At 47.9% G+C, this 14,999-nt stretch overlaps 1 protein-coding gene across 1 annotated transcript in view; it reads right to left on the reverse strand.

Annotated features, from left to right (window-relative positions):
- SCARA5 (scavenger receptor class A member 5) overlaps positions 1-14,999 on the reverse strand; it is a 127,536-nt gene that overhangs the window by 43,262 nt on the left and 69,275 nt on the right. The window contains exon 4 of the mRNA XM_034965886.3: positions 8,484-9,158. Within this exon, the coding sequence (XP_034821777.2) occupies positions 8,484-9,158 (675 nt within the window). The remainder of the gene's footprint in view (positions 1-8,483; positions 9,159-14,999) is intronic.

Genomic DNA, 14,999 nt, shown 5'->3' on the forward strand with positions numbered 1-14,999 from the left:
AGGGCCTCTGGGTGGTAGACATCATCTGGAAGGTGGGCATTGAGTATGGATATTGAGTCTTGGGTTCTAGTTCTGATTCTATTAAATGTGCAGTTGTAGTGAGGACTGAGTGGATTCAGTGGCATGATGACTAGAGAAGGGCTTCAAAGCCTTGAGTGAGGGGGGCCATCCCGATCGCCTCACTCTGCATAACGCCTCCTCACTTTGCATAACACCTCCTCAGAACCATTATAGGATGACAACTTCCGGGTATTCCAAGCGCACCTGAAATCACCCTGTGGAGTTTGGCTGGGTCATCCAAGGAGAGGCAGGGCTCAAGAACATGCTACAGATGGATTTTTTTTTAAACATAACTATGTGGTTATGAAGGTCTTTACTGGAGATTAACTGGGAAGAAGGTGGGGTGGGCAGTAAAGGTGGGCACCAATTCCCAAGCCTTCATCACATCCTCAGGTGGTACAGGCCTGGCTGACTCAGAAGGGCTGATGATTTGGCCAGAGCCTTGAGGGGCCAAGCTGCCAGGGGCTCCGAGGACCAAGTGATCTTTAAATCACTGATGCTGCCTGTAGGTGAAGCAATCTCAGGATTTGACTTTTTAGTGTGTTTACTGACACTATCCTTTCTTCAGAAACCCAAGCTGGAAATCCTGAGCCTGCTCTGATTCTTCTTTCCTGTTCCCCTTTTGCATCCCTTTCCAGCTACATGCATCTGTGATTCGAGGCTTCTCATAAAGGAAGGTCTTTCTCATGTCTCCACCTCCTTCCTCACTGCCTCCACCCTCGTCAGGTCCTTATGGCCTGGCTCTAAGAACCTCCCTGTCTCCGTCTCTCTCCAGCCCATGTGTGCCTTGCTGTCTGATCCATTTCTCTGAAACAACAAAGCAACCAAAGGGACTCAGAGCACAGGAAGGCCCCTCACTGCACCACAGGCGCAGCTTCCCCTGTCAAAGCCCCTGCAGATCACTCACGATCTGACCCCTTCTGCTGCAAACTTACAGCTCAGTGCTCATGGTCACCAACTTTCCTCCACCTCTGCACAAACGCTCTCCTCATAGTGTCCCTGAACATTAGCCAAATCCTAAGAGTCCAGTCCCTCTTAGTCCTGAGACTGCCTTCATGCCCACTGATTTGGTTTGGCTGTGTCCCCATGCAAATCTCATCTTGAACTGTAGCTCTCATAATTCCCATGTGTTGTGGGAGGGACTCAGTGGGAGGTAACTGAATCATGGGGGTGGGTCTTTCCCTTGCTGTTCTCGTGATAGTGAATAAGTCTCATGAGGTCTGATGGTTTTATAAAGGGGAGTTCTGCACACACTCTCTTGCCTGCTGCCATGTAAGATGTGCCTTTGCTCCTCCTTCGCCTCCTGCCATGATTGTGAGGCCTCCTTAGCCATGTGGACTGTGAGTCCATTAAACCTCTTTTTCTTTATAAATTACCCAATCTCAGGTATGTCTTTATTAGCAGTGTGAGAACAGACGAATACACCCACCCTTCTGGTCTCTTAGTGTACCATGGGCACAGCCCCCAAATCTCAGAGCTAGAAGGAGGTGGGGAGATCCTCATGCACAATGCCCCTGTGGGAGCACCCGGAGCCTGGTCAGGTGACCTCTGCCCACTCCCTGGGCACTATCCCCCACCTTGAACTGTGGTTCCCAAGGAGGACAGAACCTTCTGTAGGGCACTGTCTGCGGCCTGTGCCTTGCACACGCCCAGCAAACAATCAGGATCTGAAGAATGACTAACGTGTAGTAGCAGAAGTGCCATGACATCTGTTGTTCCAAGAGGTACGAGGTGAGCTTTTTCACTTCTCAACTTTCTACACCATCCCATTTCTCATCTCTTCTGTCACCAAGGCAGGCCAGGGCATGGAGGTGGCTGGGACAAGGAGGAGCAGGGTCCTGGGGTCCCTGCTCAGGCTTTGTCCACTCATCTAGCCCACTCCCCTCATGCTCCCCCCAGTGCAGTTGCTCCCACCAGAAGCATCTTCCCAATGGGACGAAGGGTCTGGGACCAGGCATTCAGGAGAAGCACCGGGGTTTTCCTGGGGATCAGCCAACGAGGGGAAACCCACGCCTTCTCCCTTCCCTGATCCCAGAACACATGATGGGGTAGGGGACCTGCGTGGGCTGGAATCCAGGAACTGATGTGCCAAGAGCAAATTATGAGGACAGCTGATGAGCCTGGCCTGGAGCCAGCAGTACAGTCAAAACCACCCCCAGAACCATGCTAACCACAGGCCAGCTGACAGGGTAGAGTGGCTCAGCAAACGGCTCCACTTCCAGTACCCTCGAGTCACCAGGGCCTGGATTCTGAGCCCCTATCACCTTTACAATTGTGAGGTCTCTTTTTTTCATCATTTAAGGCATCTCTCTGTGACCCTGAGAAGTGGACAAGGCAGGCACTGTCAGCCCCATTTCACAGCCGAGGAGACTCAGGCCCAGAAAGGTGCTGGGACTGCCTTTGCTACGGTCCTCCGAGCCCCCAAGGGAGGGTGGTGGGCGGGGCTGGGGGCAACTCCACCCGCTTCCCAGCAGAGTCTGTGTGGAAGGAGAGATGAGAGCTTGGCTCACCATACAACGTCCCAGGGACCTCAGCCCAGGCCATGCTCCCCAGCCCTCAGTAGAGCAGAAAGGCCACTTTACCTGTCACTCCACTCAGAGATGTTCCCCACTTTCAGCAGGTCCCTACTACCCAGAAACCAGAGTCCCAGCATTAGCCTGGAATCCAAAGCCCCACTCTGTGACGTCATCCCTTTATAAATATTTGCTGAACTGGATTCTCTAATAGATTGTGTTTTTTCTCACGAAATCAGCCCACAGACAAATCTGCTTTGCGAACTTGTTTTCATGAATCCAGAGATGTATTTTTTTTGTCCCAGCCAGGTCACTGGATGGTTTTGTGACTTCAGCCAATCATCTCCCCTCTCTGGCCTCAGGATCCTCAACTACAAAACAAAAAGAGTGGACTGGATGATTTCAGATGTATTGCCACTCCATCCAAATGCTGCGATTCCAGAAAACCTGCATCCTTGCCAAAGAGAGCCATCTGAATGTGACTTTGTTCAGGTTTCCCCTTCTGGGCTGCCTCTCCTCTGTGGTTACCTTTCCCCTTCTGGGCTGCCTCCCCTCTCTGGTTACCTTTCCCCTCCTGGGCTGCTTCTCCTCTGTGATGATCTAAGTTCTCTGCTTCTTTCAAACCCACAGGCAGATTTCAACAGACCTGATTAATGCTAAAAATCCAAAACAGAAAATAGAACCCCCACTGCAGATATTCACAAGAGAAAAACTGGAGACAAAGCTCATCAAAAACTGTATAACAAAGTAAGAGAATAAAAACCATTTGGGTCAAGCTCAGGAATAATGTAAATAAGCTCATATTTGAAAAAATACACATAGTTGAGTATTTGTGACTTCTCAGCCAGGAAAGAGCAAAGCGTGAGAGTGTGGTGAGTGTATGTGTATATGTATGTGCATATATGTGTATGTGTATATGTGTTCATATGTATGTATATACATGTGCATGTGTGTGTACCTGCATGTTTGTATGTGCATATGTATACGTGTATGTGCAAACATGTGTACACATGGGTATGTGTGTTTATGTCTGTATATGTGCAGGTATGCATATATGTGTGTGTGTGTATGTTTGTGTGTGTATGTAGGTGTGGATGTGTGTGTGTTTAAAAACCTTAATAGAGGAACTAGACAAAGCTAGGGCAGAAAGGCCACTGCAGACAGCAGTATGGGAATGCCTGGAAGCTTTTCTAGTGACCTAGCCCTTGTTCAAAAGCCAGGGTAGAGTTTGGTCCCGTTAAGGCTGCATGATAAATACATTCAGATATACCAGCAGAAATCTTTTTAATAATAACCACCAGGCACCTGGCAACAGAGACAGGGAGGCAGGAAAGACCCTAGATGCAGTGGTGATAATGAGAGCGGGAGGCCCAAGCGCTGTCGAACTGTGAAGAGCCAGGAGCCCCAGTGCAGTGATCTGAGTGTTTGCATCCCTTCCGATTTCCTATGTTGCAACCTAATCACCAAGGCGATGGTATCAGCAGGCAGGGCCTTTGAGAAGTGATGAGTCAGGAGGGTGAGGCCCTTGTGAATGGGATCAGCATCCTTACAAAGAGGACTCCAGGGAGCTGCCCCATCCCTCCCACCAAGTGAGGACACAGCAAGAAGTCACCAACTATCAACCAGAAAGCTGGCCCCGAACAGGGCCCAACTCTGCTGGCCCCTGGATTTTGGACTGCCCAGTCCTAGAACTGTGAGCAATAAACCTCTGTTGCTTATAAATAGCCCAGTCTATGGTATTTTGTTATGGCAGCCTGAACAGATGGATACACCCATCAAGAATCCAAAGCTTAAAGACAAGAAAGCAGGACTAAGATGAAACTTTCAGTTCAACAGAACTGAGTGTAAAACTTAGTTGGAGGACCAAAGAAAGACTACACGGAGGATCCCACCAGAAGAACCATGGCAAATGAGTGACCCAGGGCAGTTTCAGTTTGAGCCAAGGAGATTGGACTTAGAAATGAAAGAACCCAGATGTGAAGTATCTGGGGAGGCCTGAGAGGGTACATTAGCAGGAGGCATGGTGACGTCTCTAGTCATGGTGACGTTCCTCTGGACGTCCCTTCCAGAGGAAGGGCCTGGAAAGTGCCTCAAATACAGGGAACACGCTTTCCTCTCTTCACTGCTTACAGCTCGGAAGCAAAATGCTTCCATCCCAACAACCAGGGTTTCTGGACCAGGCAGAGCCAATTTAGATCTTGGCTTTACCGCCTGCCAGTTGTCTAAGAAACAGTGGGAAGGCTATTCAGTCTCTCATCTATAAAGTGGGCAATAAGACCTTTTTGCAGGATGTGAGGATTCGTGGTCTTGAATGTCTATTTGAGAATTCATGTCTACAAAATGCCTGCCTCATTATAGGTCATAATTCACTGAATTGTTATTTAATACTTTTAGTTAGTTCCTGAACACTAATCCCTGCTAGGGGCAAGGGAGGTCAAGGAAAAGAGAAGACAGGAAAAGCTAAGATCCCAGGGGCATGTGTTTGGAAGAAGAAATTCTACCTCCTTCCCTCCTTTGATTTCTGGGATGTGAAGGCCCAAAGTGACCCAGGACCAGGAAACCAAACTGGGTAGGGGAAGCCTCTGATTGTCCAGTGTCAAGATTTAACAGTTGCTTTTACGAATATTGAGTCTCAGTTATGTGCATTGCACTCTTAATGCTGGGGGACACAGAGACACACAGATCCAGGTGGACTATGGGGTAACAGAATGAGAACCAGGCATTGGGCTTAAAGGTCCTGATCATTGAACTGTACACCTAAAAAGGCGGGATTTCATGGCATGTAAATTACACCTTATTAAACCTGGATCATTACCAGCCATGAGGCCTTGAGTAAGGCAGGGACTTCCTCCCTGAGCCTCAGTTGTTTTCCTGCCAAAATCCTACCCTGCCCTCTACAACATCTGCCTTAAACCACCTCATAGATTCTCCTCAGGTCCCATTTTAAAACAAAACAGGGTAACAAAAGGGCTGTGTAAACTGGAAAGGATGCAGAGGGCCCCATCATTATACTTTCACTCTGATAAATGCAGAAACTCAAATAAGGGACACTTCAGGGAGCTAGAAAGGTTGGGGGGGTTCAGTAGGATTTGGGTGGGCAAGGAGGAGGAAAAAGAGGAAAAGTAGGAAAAGGCAGAGGAGGAAGAGGAAAAGGAGGGGAAAAAGAAGGAAGACAAAGAGGAGAAGGAAGAAGAGGAGGAGAAGGAGGAGGAAGAGGAGGGGGAGCAGGAGGAGGAAGATGAGGAGGAGGAAAAGGAGGAAGATGAGGAGGAAAAGGAGGAAGATGAGGAGGATAAAGAGGAGCAGGGAAAGGAAGAGGAGAAGGAAGAAAGGGTGGAGGAGAAGGAGGAAGAGGAGAAAGAGGAGGAGGAGGAGGGGAATGAAAAGGATAAGAAAGGGAAGAGGAGAGAGAAGAAGAGGAGAAGGAGGAGGGGAAGAAAGAGGAGGAGGAGGAAGAGGAGGAGGAGGGGAAGGAAGAAAAGGAGGAGAAGGAAGAAGGGGATGGGAAGAGGAAGAAGGGGATGGGAAGAGGAAGAGGGGGAAGAGGAGGGAATAGAGAAAGAAGAGAAGGAGGAGGAGGAAGAGAAGGAGGAGGAGGAAGAGAAAGAGGAGAAGGAAGAGAAGAGGTGAAGGAGGAGGAGGAGGAGGGCCCTGCAGGTGCAGGAGCCTCTGGAGCACAGCTGTCAGTGGGGAAGGTGAGCTGTGCTTCCAGGGCAGTGACGAGATGTGCCCCACTAGACTGGATGCATCACCCACAGCAAGACCATGTATGGCCCTTGAGTTAAACAATTAAATATCTCGAGAACATCACATGTTTCTGGTTTCGTTTGAAACACAGGCAGACCTTGTCAACCTGGGCCCACCTTCCAGCCTGGCAAAAATGGGCTAGACCTGCCATAACCCTTAACACTCCCCTGACATTGCAGTCTCTACTCCTTGACATTGCTCACTGGCCTCTGCAGCAGTTCTCTCTGTGCCCCCTAGCATGAGAGGCAGTGGAAGAGAAGGCAGGCAGGACAGGATAGGAAAGCAATGGGAAGCACACTAGCTCTGGGATCAGAAAGGCCAGCATGTAAATGCTGGTCCATCACCTCCTGGCCCTGCGGCTGTGGGCAAGCTATGGAAGCTTCCCAAATCTCAGTGTGCTTGTCAATAAAATAGGGAAAATATCACTCCCTTGGAGAGCCATTGTTTTCAAAAGATGCCCACATGAGATACACCTGGCACAGTAGGTAACACATACTAGATGCTCGCAATGGTATTATTTGTGCTGATGGCAGACTAAGGAATTTCTAACGAATCCAGTGGGCCATGGGGAGCCACAGTGGGCTTTGAGCAGGGGGATGATTTGGGAGAAGTGCATTTCATGAAAGGTGTTTCTGATGGTGAGTGCAGCAGGAAGGAATTGGGGGAGGGAAGGGGACCAGTTTGTCAGGAGTGAAGAAAGGGAGTTGGGTCTCTTGATTCTATCATTTGTGGGCCCACAGCACGAGTACAATGGAGGCCCATACATTTTTGCATTTTTGCCATTATAGTTAAGATTACAAATGGACTGGCATTCCATAGTCCCAGCACTTTGGGAAACCAAGGTGGGAGGATCACTTGAGACCAGGAGTTCAAGACCAGCCTAGGCAACATAGCAAGACCTTATCTCTAAAAAAGTAATAATTTTTAAAAACTGGCCAGGTGTAGTGGCTCATGCCTGTAATCCCAGTATTTTGGGAGGCTGAGGCAGGAAGATCACCTGAGGTCAGGAGTTCGAGACCAGCCTGGCCAACATGGTGAAACTCTGTCTTCTACTAAAAATACAAAAATTAGCCAGGAGTGGTGGCACACACCTGTAATCCTAGCTTCTCAGAAGTCTGAGGCAGGAGAATCGCTTGAACCTGGGAGGTGGAGGTTGCAGTGAGCGAGATCATGCCACTGAACTCCAGCCTGAGCGACAGAGCGAGACTCCATCTCAAAAAAAAAAAAAAAAAAAACCAAAACAAAACAAAACAAAAAAACAAACAAAAAAATATAGTGGGGCATGGCAGCGTGCACCTGTAGTCCTAACTACTTGGAAGGCTAAGGCAGGAGGATCACTTAAGCCCAGGAGTTCAAGGCTGCCATGATCACACCACTGCCCTCCAGCCTGGGCAACAGAGCCAGACCCCAACTTGAAAACAGAAAACAAAACGACAACAACAAAAACAGTTACAGGGCGCCTGTAGTCCCAGCTACTTGGGAGGCTGAGGCAGGAGAATGGCGTGAACCCGGGAGGTGGAGCTTGCAGTGAGCCGAGATCAAGCCACTACACTCCAGCCTGGGCTACAGAGCGAGACTCCGTCTCAAAAAACAAAAAACAAAACAAACAAACAAACAAAAAACAGTTACAAATGAAACCAGCTGATCTTTCAATGAAATACGTTCTTTTGCCTAAATGAATAAGTCTTCGTAAGAGCCTAGAAGGCCAGGTTCAAGTTTGGAATTCTCTAACTCCAGATCTCCACCCTGGGAATGACACTAGAGGAGCCCCTCTCTACTCCCGGCCTGAGCCAGTTGTTCTGCCCCCAGCCTCAAGCTCTTGGAGGCTCCAGCACACCCATGCAAGCTGACCACCAGGCTCCCATTAGCCACAACTGGAGCAAACTCTCACACCTAGAAGAGTGGCCACTGAATCTGCTCTCTACCCGAGGGAGGTTTACCTGGGAAGAGACCTGTGCAAGCCCTGGAAGTGGGTACATGCCATTTGGGCAGAAAATTACCGAGTCCTGTAGGGCAAGACTTAGAGAGTATGGGCTGGGAATGGCAAGTGCACTTGGGGATGGGGTGGGGGTGGGGTACTCCTGGGTCCTTGGGGAGGGGCGTGCAGGAGGAAGACCCCATCAGTAGGGGCCGTGGGTGGAGGCAGCAAGGGCCTGGCGGTACCTTTCACGAGGGAGATGTTCCGCAGTGCGATGGAGTGCTCCCAGTCCTTGAGGCGCAGGTCCTCGGTGACCGCGTTGAGCATGGCCAGCTCCTGCTTCAGCTGCAGCTCCATGCCCACGTGCGCCAGGCGCAGGCGGCGCGTGTCCTCGCTGGCGTTGCTCACCAGCACCCGCAGGTCCTGCAGCCGAGTGCGGTGGAGGGCCACGTCGTAGGACAGGCTGTGGTTGAGGCCGCGCAGCACGCCGCCCACGTCGGCCAGCTCCTCACCCAGGATGCCCACCCTGCGTGCCAGCCCGTCCAGCAGGCCCGCGTGGCGCCTCAGCAGCAGCTGGCTACTGTTGCTCTCCACCTGCAGCTGGTAGAGCTCCAGCTGCGCCGTGTCGCTCTGCTGGCCCGTGCGGTCCCGCAGCAGGGCCACCGCCTGCTCGGTCTGCACCGCCTGCGCCTGCAGCCCCCACAGCGCGCCCTCCAGCCGCTGCACTGCGCCCGCCAGCGCCAGCAACGAGTCTGACTGGTTCTGCAGCGCGTCCTGCACCTTCCACACCTGCTCCGTCAGGTCCGCTTGCAGCGGAGCCTGCAGCAGCCGCAGCTGCAAGTCCCGGAAGCTCTCATTCAGCCGGTTCACATTGCGAGTCAGGGCCTTCAGGTCGTCAGGGGAGCTGCGAGGCCTGGACACTGCGGAGGAGGAAGAGGGGAGACGTGAGCACCGCTGGGGAGGAAGACCCCGGGTGACAAGAGGGGAACCCAGTCAGAGCCTGGCATGCAGTAGGTGCTCAATAAATAATAGATGAATAAAAAGCAGAGGTGGTGTGCTGAGTGCTTTACTAGATCCCAGGTATTGTGCTAAACCAGTGGTCCCCAAACCTGCCTGCACATTAGATTACCTGGCTAGGTGTCTCACCTGCAGAAATTGTGATTGAATTGGTGTGCGGTGTTACCTGGGCTTTGGAATTTTTAGAAGATCCAGAAGTAATTCTAAGGTGCAGACAAGTTTGTGAGCTGCTGTTCTAGTGTAACTATCATAGGTTGATTCAGTGGACCCCTAGGAAACTGCCAGTTGCGAATGTTGAAAAGCAGTTGCATATCAGCAGTTTCATGTAGGTCAGCTTAAGATGTTGGGTGGTGTTATCCTCTCAACTTTAGAGGGTGGGTACCTGCTGCAATCTGAATAAGCCCCCCAAAATTCGAATGTGGAAACTTAATCACCAAAGTCATAGTAAGAGAGGGGGTCTTTAGGAGGTGATTGAGTCACGAGGGCAGAGCCCTCGCGTATTAGATTAGCAACTTTTTAAAAGAGGTTTGAGGGAGTTGTTTGCCCTTCTTGCCACATGAGGACACATAGAAGGCACCATCCATGAGAAACAGGCCCTCACCAGACATGAATCTGCTGGCACCTTTATCTTGGACTTCCCAGCCTCCAGAACCATGAGCAATACATTTGTTGTTTATAAATTACCCAGTCTACAGTATTTTGTTATAGCAGCCTGAACAGACTAAGACAGTACCATTCTTATCCCCTTTTAGAGCTATTAGCATTGCCCAGTGTAAAAATTTACAGCAAGTAAACCTTAACTAAGAATGCTTGCTCCAGAGCCTGGGGGCTTCCCCTCAGGTCAGCTCCAGGACTGCCTAAAGGAAGAGCACCCCAGCAGCAGACTCAGCCAGGCTCAAGGCCGCCGTGTCTATTTTCTGGCCTCCTGAGTTCAGGGCCCTTTCCCTTCTGCTCACGTGCTGTGCCAACAGCCTGTCTGGGTGTTCTCCGAGTGTTCTCACGACTTCTGATAAGCCACAGTGTCTCCTGGAGCTCCAGGGGCATCATGAGAAGAAACTGACATGAAATTATCAAGCTTTCCATTCTCCAACAGCCCTGTCTCAATACTTGTCACCCAATCAGAGTCCATGATTGGACAGACACAATCCAATGAAGACTGCTTTTATATTGATATGCTCCTTCTCTGCGTCTTCTACTTCTTTGTGTTGTTTGTTTGTTGTGTTTTTTGTTTTTGTTTTGTTTTGTTTTTTGAGACAGAGTCTCACTCTGTTGCTGTTGCCAGGTTGGAGTGCAGTGGTGCAATCTTGGCTCACTGCAACCTCCGCCTCCCAGGTTCAAGTGATTCTCCTGCCTCGGCCTCCCAAGTAGCTGGGACTACAGGTGCATGCCACCACTCCCAGCTAATTTTTGTATTTTAATAGAGATGGGATTGCACCATGTTGGCCAGGATGGTCTCGATCTCTTGACCTCGTGATCTGCCCACCTTGGCCTCCCGAAGTGTTGGGATTACAGGTGTGAGCCACTGCACCCGGCCCTACTTCTTCTTCTAGATCCTCTATTTCCTCTTCAGCAAAAAACCCATCCCAGTGATCCCCCACCCCTTCCTCTTGGAGGGTTCCCTTTTCTTGGTTATAAGCAGCTATTGCATAATACTAAGAACAGTGATGTGTGTCTTCATCGTTAGAATCTAGCATCCTTGTATCTCCTGGGAGGTCGTGGACTATTCTGACTCTGGTATGCTACAAATCCTGAGTGGGGAAGTCTAGGGATGCTCATTGTCTGTTAGTTGTGTCCTGTCCATGGCTGTTCCCCACTCTGCTCTGCATACCACAGAAAGGGAAATAAGGCCTGGTGGTGGGATAGGTAGGAGGTGGGGGCAGATGAGGCACAGAACAAATTCCGCCTTGAAAATCTTGGATGTAACTGGGGAACTTGGTACACAGCTTGTTCAAACAATGAGAAAAATCAGACGGAATAAGTTCTCATCCAGAACTTCACATTGAGAAGGAGGGATATAGGTTGTGAGGGCTCTCTAGCCATGGAAAGACCAGCTGTTACAATCTTTCAGTGATGCTTCTGGAAGCACACGGCATTTGTGGTGGCCACCCTGGAGGAGATAAGTCATTCCAGCTTAGGCTCAGAGGCTCACAGGGCTGAAGGGGTCTTGGAGCCTTGCTTCGACTTCTCCCCAACCCAGCACTTTAATCTAAGAAGGTCACATTGCAAAAGGGTCTTGGCACCCCTGCTTACACCAGTCTCTCCATCTTCAGTTAGTGCTGACTGTCAGAATTTTCTGTATTCTGTTCAGACTTAGAATTTGCCTCCTTGTATTCAATTAGGAAAAGAGGAAGTCAAATTGTCCCTGTTTGCAGATGACATGATTGTATATTTAGAAAACCCCATCATCTCAGCCCAAAATCTCCTTAAGCTGATAAGCAACTTCAGCAAAATCTCAGGATACAAAATCAATGCGCAAAAATCACAAGCATTCCTATACACCAATAACAGACAAATAGAAAGCCAAATCATGAGTATACTCCCATCACAATTGCTACAAAGAGAATAAAATACCTAGGAATCCAACTTACAAGGGATGTGAAGGACCCCTTCAAGGAGAACTACAAACCACTGCTCAACAAAATAAAAGAGGACCCAAACAAATGGAAGAACATTCCATGCTCGTGAATAGGAAGAATCAATATTGTGAAAATGGCCATACTGCCCAAGGTAATTTATAGATTCAATGCCATCCCCATCAAGCTACCAATGACTTTCCTCACACAACTGGAAAAAACTACTTTAAAGTTCACGTGGAACCAAAAAAGAGCCCGTATTGCCAAGACAATCCTAAGCAAAAAGAACAAAGCTGGAGGCATCACGCCACCTGACTTCAAACTACACTATAAGGCTACAGTAACCAAAACAGCATGGTACTGGTACCAAAACAGAGATATAGACCAATGGAACAGAGCAGACACCTCAGAAATAACACCACACATCTACAATCATCTGATCTTTGACAAACCTGACAAAAACAAGAAATGGGGAAAGGATTCCCTATTTAAAAAATGGTGCTGGGAAAACTGGCTAGCTATATGTAGAAGGCTGAAATGGGATCCCTTCCTTACACCTTATACAAAAATTAATTCAAGACAGATTAAAGACTTAAATGTTACCTAAAACCATAAAAACCCTAGAAGAAAACCTACGCAATACCATTCAGGACATAGGCATGGGCAAAGACTTCATGACTAAAACACCAAAAGCAATGGCAACAAAAGCCAAAATAGACAAATGGGATCTGCTCAGGGTGAGCAGGCAACCTACAGAATGGGAGAACATTTTTGCAATCTACTCATCTGACAAAGGGCTAATATCCAGAATCTACAAAGAACTCAAACAAATTTACAAGAAAAAAAACAAAACACCTCATCAAAAAGTGGGCAAAGGATATGAACAGACACTTCTCAAAAGAAGACATCTATGCAGCCAACAGACAGGTGAAAAAATGCTCACCATCACTGGTCATCAGAGAAATGCAAATGAAAACCACAATGAGATATGATCTCATGCCAGTTAGAATGGCAATCATTAAAAAGTCAGGAAACAACAGATGCTGGAGAGGATGTGGAGAAATAAGAATGCTTTTACACTGTTGGTGGGAGTGTAAATTAGTTCAACCATCGTGGAAGACAGTGTGGCTGTCCCTCAAGGATCTAGAGCTAGAAATACCATTTGACCCAGCAATGCCATTACTGGGTATACACCCAAAGATTATAAATCATGCTACTATAAAGAACATGCACATGTATGTTTATTGCAGCACTACTCACAATAGCAAAGACTTGGAACCAAGCCAAATGTCCATCAATGATAGACTGGATTAAGAAAATGTGGCACATATACACCATGGAATACTATGCAGCCATAAAAAAGGATGAGTTCATGTCCTTTGCAGGGACATGGATAAAGCTGGAAACCATCATTCTCAGCAAACTATCACAAGGACAGAAAACCAAACACTGCATGTTCTCACTCCTAGGTGGGAATTGAACAAGGAGATCACTTGGACACAGTGCAGGGAACATCACACACCGGGGCCTGTCAGGGGGTGGGGGACTGGGGGAGGGATAGCATTAGCAGATATACCTAATGTAAATGATGAGTTGATGTATGCAGCAAACCAACATGGCACATGTTGTATCAAACCTGCACGTTATGCACATGTACCCTAGAACTTCAAGTATAATAAAAAATTAATAAATAAAATAAATTAATAGAAGATGCTATCAGAGGATCACAAACACTGCCATATAATCTAGACCTTAACTATTTCCTATGGGATTTATTTAGTGCAGTTTGATCTCAAGTGTGAGATGGTAAGAATCCTGAGAGGTTTCTTTCAGGTAAGAAAACCTGAGAGGTAAGAATCTGAGAGGTTCTGAGAGGTTTGTGCCAGATATGCATTTAGATCTCTTGGGATGTAGGCTGGAGCTGGCCACATATTGAGACAGGGCTGTTGGAGAATAAAAAGCCTGATAATTTCATGTCAGTCTCTTCTCATGATGTCCCTGGAGCTCCAAGAGGCACCACAGCTTATCAGAAGTTGTGAGAACAGTTCGAGTTTTGGTTCTCAAACTGGAACCTTGAGTTCTGGTTTTCAAACTGGGACCTTGAGTGACTAAGAGTAACAGGGCAACCTCCCAGATTGAAGCCCCAGGGCCAATTCAAGGACACATCTGCCTAGGGCCAAGACCCTGAAGTGGACAATTTTCTTCCTTACCTCTGTCTTCCCCAGCTCTCCTAGCCCCTCCTTCCCTCTGTGGGGGTCCCTAAGTCCAGCTAGTCCTCTGCACCCTGGGAGGTCCCAAGCCCTGCCCATCGGCTGCCTCCTCACTTACCAGCTCTGGGCCCTGCTCCCTGAGCAGGAAACTGGACTGAAACTTGGTCCATATGGGGACGGCTGACAATCATCCACCCCTTCCCAGAGAGTTCATTTGGGTCTTTTATTGCTGTTCATTGCACAACAAATAGTCACATAAACCTAAATAAGGGAAAATTCTTCCAGTGTCCCACAACAGAGCACACTGGTTTCATTTTGTTTTTCTAACTCTGTTCATATGCATATTCAATCTTTATAATTTGATTTCTGGGTTTTTTCCCACCTAATATTATTATTATATTGTAATCATTTTATAAGCATTTTTTATCCTCTGTTTTATAATTATGATTTTGATGACTGCCTATAAGTCCCTCAAGAGGACACATTTAATTTACCCATTCTCTTACTGTTGAATCCCTTTTTTCAATCATGGTAAATAAACGCAGAAAGATTCCTCCCCTTCCCTTTGAAATTTTTCCTAATAATAAATTTCCAGAAGCTGGATTAGTAGGTGAAAAGGCATGGACATTTTTATGACTCTTAAAAATTCCAGCCGAACTACTTCTCAAAAAAAGTTATACTAATTTACATTTACATTACAGATTTTAAAATGTGCCGAGTTCAGTGCAATCTCACTGCACTGAGTATTACAATTTTCATGTTGTGAATTTCACAGATATAAAATGGTAACATTATTTTTATGTGAGTCTATTTGCATTTTAGAAGCGGCCTTTTCAAGGTGATGCATCAGCTCATAGGAATAAGATACTTCAGGTACCTGGGCTGATCAGAACAAAAATTATTTGGGGATAAATATTCTTTGGGCATCAACTCGCCTAGGGCAGCCTCCTTTTTGGGGATC

Source organism: Pan paniscus, chromosome 7 (genome assembly GCF_029289425.2).
Source record: "Pan paniscus chromosome 7, NHGRI_mPanPan1-v2.0_pri, whole genome shotgun sequence".
Lineage (NCBI taxonomy): Eukaryota > Metazoa > Chordata > Mammalia > Primates > Hominidae > Pan > Pan paniscus.